We start from the raw sequence: 20,918 nt of genomic DNA on the forward strand, positions 1-20,918 counted from the left end.
TTCTTCTTTTTAAAAAAAAATCATCTCCCCTGACTTTTAGGGTATTTGGTGGTGTGGTGATGGAGTAGTAGCCTCTCTCTCTGTGTGTGTGTGTGTGTGTGTGTGTGTGTGTGTGTGGATAGGGTCTCATTTTGCCCAAGCTGTCCTCGAACTTGCTCTATAGCAGTGGATCTCAGCCTGTGGGTCTCAACCCCTTTGGGTGTTGAACAATCCTTTCGCAGGGGTCGCCTAACACCATCTGCATAACAGGTGTTTACATTACGATTCATAACAAATTTACAGTTGTGAAGTAGCAATAAAAATAATTTTATGGAACTAGAAAAAATCATCCTGAGTGAGGTAACCCAAGCCCAGAAAGACAGTCATGGTATGTACTCACTCATAGGATTCTAGATATAAAATAAAGAACAATCAGACCACAACCCATAGAACCATAGAGGCTATATATATAGCATGGAGGTCCCTAGGACGACTGTGACTTATAATAAATTTCCGTTTTACTCAATTGAAAAAAAATAGCCAAATGAATGGAAACACATGAACTATGAACCAAAGGCTGAGGGGCCCCCAGCTGGATCAGGCCCTCTGAATAGGTGAGACAGTTGATTGGCTTGATCAGTTTGGGAGGCAACTAGGCAGTGGGACCAAGTCCTGTGCTCATTGCATGAGTTGGCTGTTTGAAACCTGGAGCTTATGCAGGGACGCTTGGCTCAGTCTGGGAGGAAGGGACTGGACCTGCCTGGACTGAGTCTATCAAGTTGATCACAATCCTCGGGGGAGGACTTGTCCTGGAGGAGGTGGGAATGGGGGGTGGGCTGGGGGTAAGGGGAGGAGGTGGGAGGGGGGAGAATAGGGGAACCCGTGGCTGATATGTAGAACTGAATGGTATTGTAAAATAAAATATATATATAAATAATAATAATTTTATGTTTGGGGGTCACCACCACAGGAGGGACTGTATTCAGGGGTCGCAGCATTAGGAAGGTTGAGAACCACGACTCTAGAGCCAAGGAGGACTTTGAGCTTCTGCTCCTCTTCCCGTTACCTCCCAAGTTGAGGGATTATGGATGTGTGCTAACCACGCCTGATTTTAGGGAATCCCGGCTTCCTGTATGCTAGATAAACACAATAGCAGCTGCATTATAGTCCCAGTTTTATCTGATTTAGATATATGAAGTTCACTTCAAAGGAGATGAACTGTCCTTTCTAGCATCTTTGGACATAACTGAATAGCTTAGATATGCACTAGAATGATGAAGAGTTGAACTTGGGAAAGTTGAGGAAAAGGAAGGCCATTTATTATCCTTCGGGGGGATGCTGGTAGATATAGAAGTTTAATTCTCTGTTGCCCGTTTGGTTTGCAGTCATTCTGATTTATGAAATAAGCCTCAAGGATTTAAAAGCCAATAATCTGTTTTACTGATCACAAGAGAGAGTAGACAACAGAAATACACATAATTCCTGTAAGGGAAAAAATTCTCCCAGGGTGAGGTCACTGGGTGGGCACAGAGAGGGGGAAATACCTTTGTTACGACTCTCATCCTCTTATCTTGCCAAAGCCTGACGACATCTGACTGAAACCATCTGACGGCCTGACATTTTAGAGTCGTTACAGCTTTTTCCATGTTCCTCGTTTTATTATTGCAGGAGAACGTGGCTGTTGATTGGCTGATACAGAGCACAGCCTTATGGTATTTGCTCAGCTAATTTCAGATGAGATCTGGCACGTTCAGGGTGGTATGGCCCTAGACTCAGCTAATTTCCAATCAAATCAGGTGTTAGGCATTCTAGGTTTTTAAATTTTATGAATAGACAGGAGGGACCCTGCTAATGAAAAATTGCGCCAGAAGGAACTCTCCGTACACAGCCCGCACACGCTGCTCCATTGAGAGGTGTGTGCCACGCGTGGTTGCTATGGTAAAATTGCCCATCAATTCCTAGTTGCCAGGAATGTATTTTTGGCGTCTAGTCTGTGTAACTACTAGGGATGGTGTAAACCTCAGCCACGCCCCTTCCTTTACCCTGCAGGGCCATGGCCTCTCTTCCTAACACCTGTGCCCTACCGTATTTCCATCCTTAGCTTCCCTCTTACTCCTTAACATCAGTGCCTCCCAAAGATGAACTTGGGAATCTTACTCAGCCTTCTAGTTCTGCCTTTGCTCTGTATGGGGGTGGGTCCTAGCTGGCTCCCCTTCCCCACTGCGCCCTGACGAGGCTCAGATCCAGCCCCAACATCACGTGTCGTGTCCCGCCATCTGCCCATCCTAATCTGACCTCCTAAGACATCTTCCTAAGACAAATCTCATACAGCTTCGATCAGTCTGACCACCTCTGTGTTTCTGTCACATTTTTAGAGTTAGGTGTATGGAGCAACAATGAGTTTTAGACTTGTACCTTAAGTGGGGTGGCAGGGAGCGTGTTTCAGTGTTTTCAGATTCCTGGCTGGTTACTCTTGGAGATGCGGGGACAACAGATGAGTAGTCTCATAAATTTCCCAATTGCTATTTGAAAGGATCCAGGTTGACGGGAAGGCTCTGGTTACAGGTCTCAAAGCAGCAGCAAGCTTCTCGTGTTTCTTGTTATTCTAATCATTATAGAGAGGAATGGAGCCAAAAGGAGCCATCCGTCAGCAGGTGAATGGACAGTGGAAGTCTGCTACATATATAAAGTGATTCCCTTTGTAGCTCTAACCATAAGTTAACTCACACAATTTGCAGGAAAATGGATGGATTTAGAATGTATAAAATTAATAAAGGTTACTCAATCTCGAAACACATACACACACACACACACACATTCTCATGCAAATCCTAGTTTATAATGTGTGTGTGTGTGTGTGTGTGTGTGTGTGTGTGTGTGTGTAAACAAATGTATGTATAGCAGTTAAAAAGGAGAACAAGAAAGGGTAATTTTTAAAACTACAAAATGCATACTGATAAATTCCCATATATAGTATACTTTGTGTGATCCTGGGAGTGCTTTGCCAAGCTGTGACATGTTTTCCCTGCAAAATAAGACCTTAACTGTGTAGTGTCCACATGTGACTCTGTGAGGGCAGTTAACATTACTGTGAGACCTTGATTTTAAATTACATTTTTTATTGTTTGAATATTCCTGTAGGCTGTAGTTCTTTCCAAGCCCTACTAAACTGAGCATATTTTATTCTTTAAACAGGAATTTTGCTTATCCAGATCCCTGTCTGTTGTTAAGAAAACATCAGCAATTTTGGAAATATTGGCACTTTCTAAAATAAAAGTGACACTTTCTAAAGAACAAATGTGGAATTCTTTTTAGGATGAAGCTAAGAGCTAGTCCAGGAACCTCCATGTTACACAGGATGTTCATGGACACTTCTCTCCTTTCAAAGCACTGTGGAGAATCTATATAGAATGGAGTACTATAGGATCTGTAATGCCACTGAGCCTAATGTACCCCCTTTGGCTAGAAGTTAAACGTCACGTGTGGTGGGTCCTCCCGTCCCCTCTGTACCCCTCTGTTCGGTGTGTGTGTGTGTGTGTGTGTGAGTGAGAGAGAGAGAGAGAGAGAGAGAGAGAGAGAGAGAGAGAGAGAGAGAGACAGTGGGTGGATTGAGGGGACAATGTCCATCCAGACATTAAATGCTCATAGATCTCAGCGGTGTGGAGGAAAGTAAGGAGCTGTTGAATACTAACCGTTTCCTCCTCGTATCTCAGTGGTTTGCCTTGTGTCTCCCCATCCTGAAGACCTCAGTTCTAACATCTGCATGCAGGGGCCGGGTATTTACCATCATACCCCCAGCTACCTAAAAATAAATAAATAAATAAATAAATAAAAAATAAATGAGGTGAGTGAGCATTTTCGATGAAGACTCCTAAAGTTCATTTAGTCCCACTATTCAGTATCATTTTTAAAAGTGTATCTCTGCTGGTGAAAGCAGTTATCTGTTGAGTTTTGTGTTGTTTGTTTATTTAAATAGAGTTCTTCATTCCAACTTCATATTCTTAGCTGGGCTGGTAACATTCAAAAGCAAGGTTTATTAACTCTCGGGTACCAGAAAGCAAAGTTCTTCAAGTAAAACTTTCAACTTAAAAAAAAAAATTGCATTTCTATTTATTTACCGGTGGAGGGGGGTGGGGGCGATGGTACACATGGCCCAGCATGCATGTGGAGCTCAAAAAACTACAACCACCTGTGGGAGTCATTTCACACCAGGGCTTGAACTCAGATCTTCGGGCTCGGGTTCGGTGTCAGGAACCTTTACCCATGGAGTCAGCTTATCAGCCCATCTACTGGGTTTTTGTTTTGTTTTTATCTTTGTTTTTTTTTTTTTCTTTTTGTGGGTGAGGGGGTTAGTTTAATTTTGTCTTGTCATACCTGTTCCTGCTTTAATCCATCAAATGGAAGACCCTTATGTATTCCCCTCCAAAGTACATTGCTGGAGAACTACTGTGTCACTTCCAGTCAGGATGATGGGGGTGTTCTTGCTGCATTCTTCCGTCTTTAAATGCATTGCATTTGCTAGGCAGAAAAAGCCAAACTCGCCTGCAACCTTCCAGATCCCATCCGCCTTCTTCCTTCCCTCCATATTTGATACCCCCACCCCCAATGAGTATCGCTGGAATAGTTTTCCTGTTACCTAAACCACACTGTACCCCACGTGATCCACATTAATATCCCTGTATCTGTGTCTTACTATTGTTTTAACATTTGGTCCTCTGCCTGGGGAGTGGGTGGTTCCCTCTGAGCTCTGCTACACTAGTCTCCACAGAGAAAGCAATATTTTGTTATGAGGTAAAGTTTCAAGCCAGGCTCTGGCCAGGGCCTTTCCCATGTGGGGAGAGGGGAGCAAGAGCAGCCAGGGAGACAATAATTCTCCTTGAATTTGAGCTCATTAAAAGCTTGCCCCCTCCTCGGTAGGTTATTTATTGATCTAAGCATCTAGCCCTTTTTCTTTCCAGAAAGAATTAGCATCTACACTGTGGTCATGGTGAAGGGAGGGGTTTTTGCCCCTCCGTGTGACATTAACTGCCCCCTGATTGCTTTTTAGCGCAGCCGCTTTATCAATGTATGTATGTACGTAGCTAAGGAACCGGAATAAAACTCAAGATTTATAGGTAATGAAAAGAATGGATTGTATCAAAGACACCACGTGCAGGAATCTGAGGGGTCTTAGGGGACCAGTACAAAGCTATGGTCCCTGGCTTTTCCCAAAATGAACACTTCAGCGTTGTTCTTCTAGACATCCTTTCAAGAAGTGTTTTTAACGTATTCTGGTTTCGCTGTCCTCAGGCAGGAAGATCTAGCAAAAAGATGTTTCTTATCTGCTGCTCTGGAGCCAGCCTTAAACATTTGCATTTCCTTCGAGGGTTGCTGTGGTTGGATTTATGACAGTCATTTAAGTATGTAAATGAGGAATGGCTTTTTGAAACAGATGTTTACAATCGCGTTTCCCACCAGAACACGTTTCCCCTACATATAACATCACCCACAAGTTCTAGCTGCTCTTCAGATCTGTCTGCAGAGATCATGTATAGCTTGAACTGGTCAGATTCCTGGAGATGTTGGCTCCACGAGTCTCGGTGCAGTTTAACTGTGTCATGGCCACGTAGTGCAGAGCAGGAAGACCGGCTACACAGGCAATTGTTTCAGCAGAGATACCTATTTCCTTCGCTTTCTTTTCAAGTCTCTCTCCCTCTTTCCCCGAGTGTGTGTGTGTGTGTGTGTACATGTATGTGAGGGCATGTGCATGCTTGTGCAAGTGTGAGGCCACAGAAAGTGAGTGGAGGTCAGGGGCTCACTTTGCACCTTGGTTGAGACAGGATCTCTTTGATCTATTGCCAATGCATGCCCTAGTCTGCCTGGCCCACCAGTTTCTGGGGAATTCTCCTCCACCACCTGACAGCTATACTACCAGGTCTGGTTATATGTGAGTTTGGGGGGATTTGATCTTGGGTCTTCACACTTGCACTTAAGCTCTTTACATACTGAGCTGATTTCCCAATCCTCTGTTTCCTTCTGAACATGATTAATCTATAGAGTGGTGGTACATGGAACTAAGACGTGTGTAGCGTATACACTGAGGTGACTGCCGTGACGATGTTTTTAAAGTTCCATTTTCTTTCTAAGATGGGTTAGTTGTTGTAATCACTCACTTGAAAAACAGAATGTAACCACATTGTAATTTTTATATTACCTGAAAGATTTTGCCTCTGTATAGAAGCTGTAAGGGAAAGAATAGAGTTAAAATGAGTGAGAAGGAAAAGCATCAAGAATGAGAGTTAGAAGGAAAACATCAAGAATGAGAGGAATGAAATCACCAGGAAAATAAAGAATAGGGAATGGGAAAGAAGAATAAAGAAAAGGTCTGAAAGAAACCATCAAAAAATAAATAAATTAAAGATGTGTGAGTCGTATTCTGCTTATACTGAGATATGCTTATTGGTTCAGGGTCTTAGTCCAGGGCCACAGTTTAGAACAAAACTCAGACTCTTTTATTAAAATTGTCTGTTACTTTGGAGTCATGTGACATCAGGAGTTAGTCATGTCTTTATGCGATAGATTAATGTGTGTGGTTTTCTCTCTTTTTCTCCTTTTAGCTTCAAGAGGCAGACATTGTGGTCTTAGGCTCGCCTAAGCCAGAAGAGATCCCTGCTGCGTGGATCCCATCAGGAACCACCGTTCTCAATTGCTTCCATGACGTCTTGTCGGGTAAATAGCTTCACCTCGGTGGGGCAGGGGCCAATGCTGTTGGGGGAAATGATCACCTTGCTTCTTCAGGAGAGAATGCGTATCTTAGTTAGGGTTTTATATTGCTGGGAAGAGATACCGTGACCATGGCAACTCTTACAAAGAAACATTTAATTGGGGTGGCTCGCTTATAGTTTCAGAGGTTCTGTCCGTTATGATCATGAAGGGGGATCATGGCAGCAGGCAGGCAGACATGGTGCTGAGAGCTGAGAGTCAGTCCTACATCTTGCAAGCAGCAGGTCAACGGATAGTCACACTGAGGGAAGCTTGAGCAAAAGAGACCTCAAAGCCCCCACAGTGACACACTTTCTCCAACAAGGCCACACGTCCTCATAGTGACACTCCCTTTGGGGGTCATTTTCTTTCAAACCCCCACAACGTGTTCTTGAGATGCTGCCTGCTGCCAGTGTGAGTGTGCAGAACAGGCAATTGGACTGTGGATGTGCCCACCTTTGGGCTTTTCTGATACCAGCTTCATGCTGTGAGCAGAGAGACCAAGATGTCAATGGAGGTGCGCCCCCCCACCCCCCACCCCCCACCCCCATGCCTCTGCTGACCTCTGGTATCTGAGAGACCTGACACCTGTGGCCTCAAGGAGACAATCTGGATATGCATGTGGTAGACTAGAAATGGCGGCGGCTTTCCTGCCAAAGATTCTTGGCAGCGTCTCTGTAAAAGGCATCGGGAAAAGCGGAGGGTTGGAATGGAGATGAGCCTTGTGTCTCCCGAGTTCCCCTCCCGGGGACCCCTGAAACATTCTGGCTTTAAAAGCACACAGAGGAATGGAGCAGGCAGAGGTGCAGTCCTGTGTGAGAACAGGAGCGGCTGGGCTGGTGGGCTCAGTGGGTAGGGGCGCTTGCCACCAAGCCTGACGACCCGAATGCTATCCTCCGGCCCGACTTGTGGAAGGAAGAACCAACTCCATGTAGTTGACCTCTGACCTCCACACACACAAAGCACATCCACGGCATGCACATCCTCACACACGTGTATATAAATAAATAAATGTAATTTTTAAAAATTAAGCAAAATAAAGTGCATGCTGTGTGGAGGCTGGGGCATGTAGCTCAGTGGTAGAGTAACGAGGACTATGGGGGTCCAGCCCCTCGATAGTCCCCTCCCAGGGTCCGCAGAAGGCTCTATCAACCAGCAGAGAATCTTTAGGGTCGGTAAATCAGTCTACGCACTCAGAGTTCTTTGATCCATTCGCTTTAATTCCTCTGGCATAACATCCTTTATACACAGCTTCAGTTCTGTTCTCATGTCTAGCTCCTTTCTTGCCTGATTTCTCTCTATATTTATCTACTGTCCCCTCTATGTTCTATCTTAATTCCTTCATCTAGTTCTGTCCCTTCTAGGTTCTCATCTATCTAGTTCTTTCCCCTATCAGCTCCTCTCCTGTCTCCTTCTCTCTCATCTGGCTCTTCCTCATCTTGTTCTTCCCCATCTGGCTCTTCCTCATCTTCCATCTCGTTCCTCTAGTCCTCTCTTTTAGCTCTTCAATCTAGTTCTTCCCCATCTCAGCTTGTTCCTCTCAAGTTCTTACCCATCTCGTTCTTCCATTCTCTTCTCTCTTCTCCCCTCCTGTCCTCTGCTTTACAGTTATATATCTCCCCAAAATCACGATCCTCCCCTCCACCCAGGACACTCAGCCTGAACTTCCTCAGGCAGTGATTGTCCGCTATCAGGATCAAATGGAGGGTTGATAAGAATTACAAAGAGGGGCACTAGTTGTTAATTACCATTTGTGACCCAAAGGGGAAGTGACTAATGAATTAACTAAAGGCTAAATATGGGTAACATCTAAGAAGAGGGATCTTACGTGCACAACTATAACCTTAAATGTGTTTGGTAAAGGATGTTAAAAATCTATAAGTTGCTAGGTCAATGGGAGAAAATAAAACTGTCTTATTTTTTCCTGTGGCTCCTATCTGTTCAAGCTGTCTGCCGTTTACTGCAGGGTGGGGGAAAGTGTGCTCAGTCTCTAGGCAACCTGTGTACAGCTAGATGCCTCTGGTGATACAGGGAGGTTTGAACTGGGAGTTCTGGCTGAGCATAGCTGTTAGCACAGAAGTTTATCTAAATATTCCTAGAAGTGGTTAGGTAAGTAGTTAGAGGTCTATAAAGTTAGTAAGGCTGTAAGAAAGAAGGGCCTAAGCTAAATTGTGTAAAACTATTACTTAGTGTCCACCTGGCCTAGGCGGCGTCCTCTTGTGAATTTACTGTAAGTCAGGAGACTTGTACGTGGGCTGCTATCACTTGTTAGTCCTTGGAAGTTGGGCGCCCCCCTGGGTGGTGTCTCCTTGTGGAATTTAAGTCAGGAGACTTTCAGGTGGGCTGTTATCATTGTTAGTCTTTGGCAGTTGGGCGTCCACCTGGGTGGTGTTTCCTGTAGTCCTTGAAAGTGGCTAAGGGAGATAACTGGTTCCAGAGAAAGCCTTTCCTGAGGCTGTTCTCCAAATACCTGGAATGTGTATGTCCAGAGAGTGATCAGTCTACACTGTTAGTCCTTCTTAGGGGAAAGTCAATTGGGAAAACTATGAAGGCACACATGATTTTCATAACAGAATACAGCTGATATATAACAAGCCAAGTAACACCAAAAACTCCTTGGGATTTGGCTTCCTCTGGAGGAATTCCCTGATCCCTCCAGGTAGTGACTTTGCCATAACCAGCTGAGTTCTTATGATATATTTCTGCGGCCCGCAAGAGTAGAGGGCCTGTCTGGCCTGTGTGAAGTTCTGACTGCGATCCCGTGTGCTATAAAAACACATAAACTACATGTCATGTTTCCCCCCAGACATGCATGCAATATTTATTTGTCCCCTGAGAAAATATCTAACCCATAAATGATGGCTGTGGTAGACTCAGCTCAGCATCTTAGGTGAGGAAACTTAGTTATAATACCCCTCCTTCCGCTTTTTCGTGATTTTGTATTCTTTGCAAGAATATTTACCTGCTGGTTTTTGTTAGCATTTTTACTGAGAACAGTTTTGGTACCATTCTAGCTGGAACCAGAATATACTTCAGTATTCTTTTGGGCTGTCTTTAGTCTCTGCTGATATGTCAAAATGATACATTTTCTGTAAGGAAAACTCTTTAATGTTTCTTTTAGAGCTCTTGGTTTTGATAAATCTATGTCTAAAGATATTACACCTTTAATCACATCACTCAGAAGTCAGAGGCAGATGGATCTCTATGAGTTCTAGGCAAGCCTGGTCTGCATACCAAGCTCCAGGCCACCCAAGGACTACATAGTGAGACCCTGTCTCAAACCAAACAAACAAGCAATAATAATAATAATTAATAAAAAAAATTAGGTTTTATTGAGGAGTTGGTGTGTGATTATGTACATATATGAAATTCTCTAAGAATAATTTAAAAATTCTCTTAAAAAACATTAAGTTACAGTGTTTCAATACTTAGGAGAGCATAAAAAAACTACAAGCCTTCTTCTATATTGGTTTAATTATTCTGTAGGTAGAATAATTGCAGCTAGTTTATTTTAAATTTCTCTGGTCCCTTTGCAATACTTTTCTTGTTGGTTTTGGAATGTCACACGAAGGAGATAGCGCCTGGCCCCATAGCGAGCACTGGGTAGAGGCTGAGTGTTGACCACCAGGGGCTGAGCACCGCCCCAGACCTGTACTGTGCCTGCAATAGAGACGCTTCCTGGAGCTTGTCCTGCTCACACGCAGGGCTGACAGGACAGTATGCTGGTACGATGCATGGCCATTTCAAGTGCCGCTCATGGTTGTAGCACAGTCTAAATGGTCAGAAGTTCTCATGTAGTGACGTAGATGACTATGAAGACTTTAACTTTGAGGAAGTTGGAGAAAGGTCCCTTCCCTCCTGCTCTTTCTTCATAATCTTGCCACTTGAAACAAATGAGTAGATTGTTTTGGAATCACTATTAAAGAGAGAAGTACTTTTGTTTAAACTCAAGGTCAGATTTTTTTTTAATACACTGGCTGGGTAAAGGTGAGGATCTTTAATGAGATTTTCATTCTCATCGTTATCATGCTGCTCCACCGACTCCCCAGGGTAGACAGGCCCTGGGAGGTTGTGGTACCACAACTCTGCAGAGACGTTATTGATACCTAACCCTAGGAGACAGTTTCCTGATGGCTCATGTCCCTGAAGCTGTGCTCAGAACAGTTAGACCTGACTATCCAGGTCTTCCATTCCACTATTAGATGAACTGAATATGTGGAATTTAGACCCAGAAATTCTGCGTTCTGTGTTCTGGCTATAAGGTCAACTGCTTTATTTATTACTTATCACTATTTTCAGTTGGTTACCTTTAAAAGGATTTAAGCCAGGGCTGGGGATGTAGTTCAACCCCCACCTTGGCATAACATCTGATGTGGTGACGCACACCAGGAATCCCAGCCCTGGGGAGGTGGAGGCAGGGGACCAGAAGTCCGAGCTCAGCCTTGAAATACACAAGAGCCTTCTCAAAAGAAAAAAAAAGCCATTTAGATTATGCATGTAGTGTCTTAATTCCTCCTCAATTTGGTCTTAGAGGTTGCAAAGTTACATAAGGTAATTCTAATGTTTATGTTATTTTCATTTCTTTATAACACATTCTTTTTTTTTTTTTTTTTTTTTTTTTTTTTTTTTTTTGGTTTTTCGAGACAGGGTTTCTCTGTGTAGCTTTGCGCCTTTCCTGGAGCTCACTTGGTAGCCTAGGCTGGCCTCGAACTCACAGAGATCCGCCTGGCTCTGCCTCCCGAGTGCTGGGATTAAAGGCGTGCGCCGCCGCCGCCGCCGCCGCCGCCGCCGCCGCCGCCGCCGCCGCCGCCGCCGCCGCCACCACCACCACCACCCGGCCTATAACACATTCTTTTTTTAAAAAAAAAAAAGGACCAGTATTGTACACTGTGATTTGATAGTGGGATCCAAATGGTTGAAATGATGGTGACCGCTCTGGAGGGCACCCTCATGAATTTTCACTAGAGGCTCCCTTCTGGCTCCTGCCCTGTGTGTCGCCATTTCACCTCAAATTCAGTGTATGGAACTGGAAAAACTAACGACAGCTCGGTGTTTTGTTTAAGGATTATCTGCATTCGTTCCCAATGTTCAGCTCTTCTGGCTTTGGAGTCGCTTGCCATCCTAGAAAGGAAAACCATGAAAGAGTTGACTGTGGATTCATAGGTTGGTAATAGAAAGGTGGTCCACCGGCAAAGCCAGGTCCTGAGGTGGGGGAGCTGTGAGGGAGGAAGGCTGTCTTAACTTTATGGTCTGTCACGCATCCCAGGACAGTCCAGGAAGGGGCTGTTCTGACTTCAAGGGGTAGCAGCCTAACACTGAAGCCTTGACTTTTCTTTTTGCACCAATTTTGGTTCTCATCATTTTAAAACGTTATAAATGGGATGCCATCTGTTAAAGCGACTTGCCCCGGAGACGCCGTGAGTTAAATCAGAGTGTTTGGTGGGAAGTGAAAAGATCCATCCTTGCTTTGGGACAGGACCCGCTGTAGGCATGGATACCCAGCCTGAGGACAGCTTCCAGGTGGGATCCTTCCTTCCCACCTGAGGGTACTGAAACAGCACTTTCCTTTCTCAAGCCTCATTAGCATAAAAATGCACTGAGAATGTATTCCTGCTTCACTGAGCCCCTCCATGTTAATGGCTTCAGATTCTCTGCAGTCCATTTCGTCTCAATATTTATCCCTATTCCAGAAAGAATGCAAAATTTATAAAAGCAAATCTGCCCAAAAATTAAGTACACAGAATCAAATAAAAGTCTCCTCTGACCCTACCATATTTTTCCATTAAAAAAAAAAACCAAAAAAACAAAAACAAAAAAATAAAAAACCATAGTTTTATCTGAATCTAATAGAAGGCAAAGCAAATGATACCCCAAGCATTGCTGAAATTTAGACACCCACTTCCAGAATAGAGCTGCTGGGCTCTGTAAGACTCTTGTAAAGTGTGTGTGTGTGTGTGTGTGTGTGTGTGTGTGTGTGTGTGTGTGTGTGTGTGTGTGTGTGTGTGTGTGTGCTTGTGAAGAGCCCTGTTGTGACTTAGTAATAACACACTTGTCTAGTATGTGTGAATTAGATGGCAAGCCTTTGTCCACTCACTGTGCCTAAAAGGCTAAGGTCAGCCCTGTGTGTGAACACAGTCGACTTGCCCAGCTTCTGTGAGCAGATCTGACGCCCTGACACCTACAGCTTTAGCTGCATCTTTTGGTGTTTATTGAGTGTCATTAATTGAGTGTAAATTGCGGTTAGAGCCGGGTCCCTGCAGAAGGGAAGGCTTGACTGGTCACAGGCTTCTGTTAGCATTAGAATGACAGCTCCCTCCACCCAGGCTTTTCCTCCCTCTAGTCATTCTTGCTGCGGTCTCCCACAAACTCCTCACGACGTCTGGTCCAATCGTGGCGTTGTATTCTCCTCTAGATTTAGTTCCCTTCCAGCAGCTGTCCTCGGGGCTAGAAGGAAGGAAGGTGCTTTGTTTTGCATATACCTGCTCTTCACACTGTTCATCATGCCTGAAAGTCGTTAACGAGCTGGTTTGGACATAGCAGCCATTGTGTAGCTTTTCAGAACTGCAGCATAGCGTCTCTCTTTGTGAGTCCTGTGTTATGCAAGAGCCTAAAGTGATAAGAATTCTTTACTGTGCAACTGTGACCTTTATGTTCTGGGAACATGCATTTACAAATGGATACCAGCCCCTGGAATGTAGCTGTCTTAATTGTCCATTGCTTAAAGACAGGAGAACAAGCAGTACGCTCCTCTTTTCCATAGTAGTTGGACGGGATTGGAAGAGCAGGTCTCTAGTGGTTAAAACAAAGCAAAACAAATCTCTCCCATCCTTTGACTCTTGTCCCCTGCCTAGATGTGATTTATGGAGCTGAAGCATTGCTAATCTTTAAACTATACATGGGGGGATATGGTTTTCCAACACCCTTAATGCATTTGACAATAAAACATCATGAAACACGTACTCTTAAGTGTTTTGTGCAATTTCTTGCAAAGGACTGTCAGCAGAGTCGATAATTTAAGAGTCGAGTGGTCCAGAAACAGAGGAAAATTGTTTAATTTAAAAGCATTGCAATTTTTCCCCCTCTAAGAGAGGGTAGAGGTCAAAGCATTGTACATGTGTGTTTTCTTTTAGTAAATTTTATAATTGCTAACTAAAAGAGGGGAAAGTGGAATTCTTATGGGTGCCCCCCAAATTTGAAAACCAGGGCTGTCTGTCAGCTTTCTACTACTGTGGGAATTATCGAGAAAAAAAGAAAAATCAACTGACAGGGAAGAAAGTCTGTTTCGGTTCATGGTTTCCAGGAGTTGATGCCAGGATTACCAAACCCTGTTGCTTTAGGCCTGTGGCAGGACGGTACCTAAGGCAGGGGTGCTGGCAGGGAAACAAACAGGAAATGGAAGGATCTGGAGTCTCAAGGGCATAACCCCAGTGGCCCAGCTTCCTCCCACTAGTACCACCTTCCTAAAATGTCAACACATCCCAATGGCGCCATAGACTGAGGAACCAGCCCTTTCCATGTGGGCATTGGGGACACCCCAGACCCTGAGTAGCACCAGATAGCCCCTGAAGTTAATATCCTGAACCATAATAGTTTTTGATGGACATTAGGTCCTATTTCTATGGCAGGCATTTTCTTTGGATAATTAAAAAAAAAAACAAATCTATGGATCTGGGGAGGTGACTCATTGGATAAAGCGCTTTCCACTAAAACGTCAGGACCAGCGTTCAGATCTCCATCTCCTACGGAAAGCCGGGTGGACACAGCAGCTCTGGAGGCAGAGCCAGGGGATCCCTGTGGCAAGCAGGCCAGCTAGCCTAGCAGTCAGCGAGCTCCAGATCCAGCAGTACACCCTGCCTCCATAAACAGTGATCGAGGAAGACACCCGACACCAAAGCCCGGCCTCTGGTTCATGTGTGTCTGAGCATACACATAAACACACTCACTTGTGAACACATAGACACACACCCTGAAAGAAATGCCGCAGTTATGCTGGGAATAGTGGCACAGGCCTTCAATCTCAGAACTTGGGAGGTAAAGGCAGGCAGATCTGTGTGAATTTGAGGCTAGCTTGTTGTACATATGTAGTGAGTTCCAGGCCAGTCAGGGATACCTGATGAGGCCCTGTCTCGCTTCCTGGTGAGGCCCTGTCTCAAAACAAAAACAAAACAAGACTCCAAGTTATTACTTTGAAAATATAATCTGCAAGTTGTATGTATGTCTTCTGATTCTGTCATATTGCTTGCTATTCACTACATGTGATTGTATTTGAATTGAATATTTTTTTACATAGATAAATTGACAGTACGTTTTTATTTTTTTAATGACCAAAGGAAGCTTGCTCTCTTCACAGATTTTAGGTTTATCCTCTAGGTGTTTTTTCCTCCTGTTTGTGCCTTGTGTTCACAAGTAAACTCTCTTCTATTTATTTCTCTGGTGTTCTACTGTAAAGGTTACAGATTCCTGTAAGAAGCCAAAGCCCCACTGTATCAGATATCCAAACGTTAGCTAGCAAGTACATCTGATAGTTAAAATGAGCATCCTCCAGAGCGCGTACTTTGTGGACCATGTCACGTTTCATTCCACACAATTCTGAGAGGTTGATTTTACCCTTAGCAACTAACAACCCAAAGCCAGGCTGGTTTGGAGGTGGAGGTGTCAATCTGATACAGGTCTGGGGTCTGTTGCAGGCTGTGCCGCCTCTACCATGAATACTGGGTTGGGGGGGAGGGGATGACAGGGATGCTGGGCATTGAACCCAGGGCCTCAAGCATGCTAAGCAAACACTTTAGCACTGAGCTGTATCTCCAGTCCTTTTGCTGTTTAATTTTGAGACAAACTCTGACAATCTTCTCCGGACTGGCCCTAAACTTGTAGTACGTACCCCTGCCTCAGTCTCATGAGTAACTAGGATTACAGGCTACCAGACCCAACTAGAATTGTCTTAAGTTACTATTATATTTATATCTCTGTTGATTTGTAGTTATGTTCTTGGGGAAAGATAATGCTATGTAGCCCAGACTTTGCTATGAGCTTAGGATAGCTTCAAACTGTCTATTCTTCTGCCTCCGCTTTCCAAGTGCTAGGTTTACAGGGCCACATCCAGCTAATTAAGTATTTGTTTTTGTATGACACTTGGGGTGCTTGAAGAGACTGCCTAGATTGTTTCTATGTCCTTCAGTGTGAGATATCTCCCAAGCAGTGTGCTTTTTTAAACCCTGCCTCCATTTATCTCTGGTTAACAACTTAAGTGGACGTCAACATCTCTCTGATATAAAATACAAAAGAACCCCCAGTGAGAGCCTCAAGGCTGTGCCAGAGGTCATTTGCCTATAGACATTCCCTGATCTCCCAACTTCCTTGGACAATACCTGATGGGCACCATGATTCGGTGTGCTGGATTTTTCACAAAGAGCAGCTGTTTATAAGTGACAATATGCTGTAAGCCTTTTCCTATTCAATGTTTTCGCAGGGAAGCTGAGAGGTGGATCTCCTGGGGTCCCGGTGGACGGACTCGTTGCAGAAGAGAACCTGAGACTCCTTGCTGCAGCTCTGCGGATACAGGTTTGTTTGACACGGCCGTTTGAGTTTGGGTGTCTTGTTAGTAGTTGCCAGTGTGTTCCAAGTGTTCCTGCCTGTCAGGTACAGTTTTAGACACTTCACACACCTGGGGTCAAGACCTTCTGATGTGAGGAAATGGGGACTCACAGGAGCTTTCTACTTGCCTACCATCACATGATGTGTGCATGGCAGATACCGGAAGTACTGTCTGTATAATGCGTCACCTCCCAAATGTAGCAACTCAAAACTTAAAGGGGGCATTGTCTCATAGCTTTCCCGTGTCAGAGACCTGGGAGCTGGCTAGGTGTATGGCTCTAGCTTGAAGCCTGTCATGTGGTTGAAATCAAGATGTCATCCAGGGCTTGGTTAAGGGTTGAGAATTCACTTCCAAGATAGCACAGCCACACATGGCTTTGACACGTGACCCCGAGCTCCTCATTGGCTGTTGAGTAGGTTCTTTCATTCCTCATGACGTGGACCTCTCCAGAGGGCTGCCTGCATTGCTGCAGCTAACTGTGAGTGACCCCAAAACAGAGCAAAGGATGTGTTTTGAAGTGTGCTTTCGGAAATCACATGTTGCCACTTTTTTGCTTTTGTTAGAAGCATATCACCTGGCCTTTTTAGAGGGAAAACGCATCGGGCTATTGAAAAGTCTGTAGGCGTCTTTTCCAGCCACCATCATCTGTGTAAACCCTGAAGTCCCCGGCTCTTAGCTATGTGTAGTGAGCATGCTGAGGATGCCAGAGCCTGCAGGGCTACCTCTGTTTATCTTAATTTCACATGCATACTGATGCACGTGTATCACTGTTGAGTAATTCGGTTTCCGTGTACGTTTCAACTGGCTGCGAAAGAATTGTATTGGGAATGGCATCACACATTTTGGAAGCTGGGCATCCAAGCTCATCTTTCATGCCAGCTTATGTTGTCTTCATTTTTTCTTTTCTAATTGAAATGAAGAAGCCATCCAAGGGGCTAGAGAGAGATTGGTCTATCCAGTGCTTGGTCCGCAAGCCAAGTGGCCTGAGTTCGATTCCCAATACCCACACAAAAAGCTGGGGTCAGTCTTGTGAGCCTGTAATTCCAGCACTCGTGAGACAGAGGCAGGAGGATATCTTGCTGCGAAGACGGTATAATTCCAGGTTCAGTGGAAGATCATGTCTCCTAACTAAGGTGGTAGGGCTGGAGAGGTGGCTCAATGGTTAAGAGCCTTAGGTGGCTACTCTTACAGAGGACCTGGGTTTAATTCCCAGCATCCAGATGACAGCTCACAACCATCTGTAACTCCATTTCCAGGGGATCCAGTACCCCTTTCTGGCCTCTCCAGGCATCCTGTACACATGGTGCATAGAGGATACATGTAGGGAAAACACCCATACACATATAATAAAAGTTAATGGATTAATTATAAAAACGTAATTTGGAGAACAATAGAAGAAACTGTACCTGACGTTAGCCTCTGGCCTCCATATATAAACTCATGTACACACACAAATAAAACTTAAAAAAAAATCCGTACAAAATAATTATCTTGGTATCTTTTGTGTGAATAGTTAAGCTATTTTAACAGTGCATATATCTACAAGCCCATCTGCAAGGCTAATTGCATGTCAGTCACATTATTGCTTATATTCTATGATAAGTATCTTGCTTTGGGATTCCTTTGGCTTTGGAACCCCCTCCACAGTGTTCCTGGAGTTTATGTGAGTGGCCCGTCGCCCTGACTTCTATCTGGTCTTCTTCCCTCTCTCTCTCTCCTGAAGAACATGATCAGCAGTGGCAGGAGGTGGCTCCGGGAGCAGCAGCATCGGAGGTGGAGACTCCACTGCTTGAAGCTTCAGCCTCTCTCTCCTGTACCCAGGTCGGTGACACCGCACTCGGCTCGTACTGGTGGCGGCTCACTCGAGGGACGCCGGGCTCTCGTCCGTCAAAGACAGTCGGCCTAACTCGGGGCTTCTGAGTTTTTGTTCCATGGTCTCACGTAGTCCAGGCTGATCTGGAACTCATTGGGTAGCCAAGGATGCCGTGAACTTCTGATCCCCTTGCCTGGGATTCTACTCGTGTACCGCTCGGTTTTATGCAATGCTTGGGTGTTGGGGATGAAAGCCAGGACTTCGTGCATACTAAGCAGCGCTGAGCTACATCACCAGCCCCAGGATTTGGATTTTGGTGGTAGATAATTCCCTCTAATCACCAAGCTGAGACACCATTTCTATCACAAGTTCTTCCTGATTAAGTCATGAACATGCTTACCGTATTCGATCAATATTAAGATTGCATATCATTTCATTGCATCTTAATGGCGTGTCCTTTATTAAATGGATACATACAAACTGTTTCTCCTCACTGAGCAGAAAGCATTGTCTTTATGTTTGACAGAATATGGGTTATGCAGCATTTGGCAAGTGTTGACCAGGACTAGTAACACCCAGGATGTGGACCAACTTAGTGCAACAGGCAGATATTTTTCTAGTCTTAGGGGAAATGACCCAACAAGATAACTACATTCACATGGGAGCTGCATTCAACTTTCTTCAGGATTGTCCCCTAAGACATCATGGTGATCGGGATGGGCGTTTTCCCCAGCATCTTAATGGACCTGAGTTACATAGTCTCTTTGTACAATTTTGAAATACAAACTACAGGCTATAATCTTAGTGTGTGATACGACATCTGAACCAGGGTCACCGCTGACCGCCTCATCCCAGTGAGTTGGCCACACAACTTTATCCAGGTTCATGCTGCCCGAGCCCCAGGTCATCCCATCCAGCAATGCTGAGATGTACAGAGTGCTGAGTAGCTAAAACCTCCAGTAACTGCCTGAGTTTTTCACTTGGTTATGAATTCTCCTGGGGAGGTAATAAGGAGAAATGAATCTTACTGTAGGCCAGGTTGGTCTAAAACTTGAGGTAACCCTCCTACCTCTGGCTCTCAAGTACTAGAATCACAGGCATGTGTGACCACACCCAGCTACCAGTGGCTTTCAGAATTGACCTCTTTTCTCTTAGGTAGCCAGCTGTCTACTGGTTAAGCGTGCCCATGAGATTGCTTTTATCTTCACAATAGGCTCTATATCATATATGTGCTTGCTTTGAGGCATTAACACAAATTCCTAGGAGGAATGCTGTTCTTTATAACTTCATCCCTATCATGGTACAATCAATTTTGTAACATATCTTCTTTTTTGATTGGTTTTTATAAGCACACCAATAAAGTGTACCTGCAGAAAGCTAAAAATAATAATGATTATTATTATTTATATAATTTATTTATTATTAAGATAAATTCCATTTCATTGTGTACCAAACTCTTCCAGAGTGGATTCTACTTAGGGAGGGCTGCTTTAGTTATTGAGCCAAATGTGATTTCTAGAGCCACTGGGAAAAGGAAGGCAGACTGTATAGTTTATAAATCACTAAAAAATTGAAATGAGCCTGTAACTCCAGCATAGGAGATAATAAAGCAGGAAGACTGAGTGTTTTCAGACCACCCAGGTCCCCTAACAAACAAACAAAAACCAAAATTGATGTCGCTGTGGCTCCCCGGGTAATAAAGGGGGAGACATGGAAAATCTCCAGGATTTAGCTGCTCAGTTTCCAGAATGACAAAAGGAAAAAAGCAATAGCTAGGAAGACAAGATAAAAGAAGATTCCAGAAGCTCAGGGTGGGTGACAAGGGACATGGAAAGAGCTATGGCCGTGACCTGGGAATCGCCTGACAGGAAGCCAAGAGTTCAGCCTACACTGGCCTAAGACACCACTCTCTTCTCCCAGCTTCCCTCTGGTACCCTCTGGAGCAGTGAGGATGGGTTTGTTGGCTATTATCTCCTATACCAAGGTCAGACTGCCCTGGTCCTCTTGTCTAAAGAGAATTGTAGCATCGTATGGAGGCTGAGCAGATTGTCAGCAGCAGCAGCAGTGAACAGTTACAGCTGAGGAGACGCCTTTAGCGGTGAGGGTGGTCTCCTGTTTCCCTCCAAGACCACTGTGCCCCAGGGACGGTCAGGAAGCGGTTGTCCTCTTACATGCGATGCTCAAGGCTCCGGGAATAAGTGCCGTCGGTGTGCCTCTTAAACCGATGTTCAGTGGGATAAATAGACAGGCTAGCCCCAAATAAGAGAGATGTCTGGGCATATCGGCCACAGCAGTGTTCTCTGTGGTCCGCAGTATACACGGTGGTGCTGAGGGCCGCTGTAATATCAACAACTGTTTACTCGCCTCATAGTGAAGTCTGGTGCCCAGCCACCCTTCAGATGAAGGTCCTGACTCTCCTCAGTCTGAGATTGAGTACCGGGTACTGCATCCTCTCACGAGCTATTACATAATTAATGAAGTATTTTTAAGTATTATTTTTGGACTGGAAATGGGTAAGAGAGAAAATATGGAAGGAGATAAAACAAAATAGCATTTCCATATTTCTTTTTTTTGGTTTTTCGAGACAGGGTTTCTCTGTGTAGCTTTGCGCCTTTTCCTGGAACTCACTTGGTAGCCCAGGCTGGCCTCAAACTCACAGAGATCCGCCTCGCTCTGCCTCCCGAGTGCTGGGATTAAAGGCGTGCGCCACCACCGCCGGGCAGCATTTCCATATTTCTGAATAGCCAAGAGACGCTTTGGCTAGCCAGGTGGGAGAGCATCGTGTGGTGG

The 20,918-nt window shown here is 44.7% G+C and overlaps 1 protein-coding gene across 1 annotated transcript in view; it reads left to right on the forward strand.

The window, feature by feature from the left end:
- Window positions 1-20,918, forward strand: part of Mthfd1l (methylenetetrahydrofolate dehydrogenase (NADP+ dependent) 1 like) — a 192,652-nt gene that overhangs the window by 26,424 nt on the left and 145,310 nt on the right. Inside the window, exons 8-10 of the mRNA XM_015996812.3 lie at window positions 6,576-6,687; window positions 16,190-16,281; window positions 18,039-18,136. Coding sequence (XP_015852298.1) covers window positions 6,576-6,687; window positions 16,190-16,281; window positions 18,039-18,136 — 302 coding nt within the window. The remainder of the gene's footprint in view (window positions 1-6,575; window positions 6,688-16,189; window positions 16,282-18,038; window positions 18,137-20,918) is intronic.

This window comes from Peromyscus maniculatus, chromosome 16 (assembly GCF_049852395.1).
Source record: "Peromyscus maniculatus bairdii isolate BWxNUB_F1_BW_parent chromosome 16, HU_Pman_BW_mat_3.1, whole genome shotgun sequence".
NCBI classification, from domain to species: Eukaryota; Metazoa; Chordata; class Mammalia; order Rodentia; family Cricetidae; genus Peromyscus; species Peromyscus maniculatus.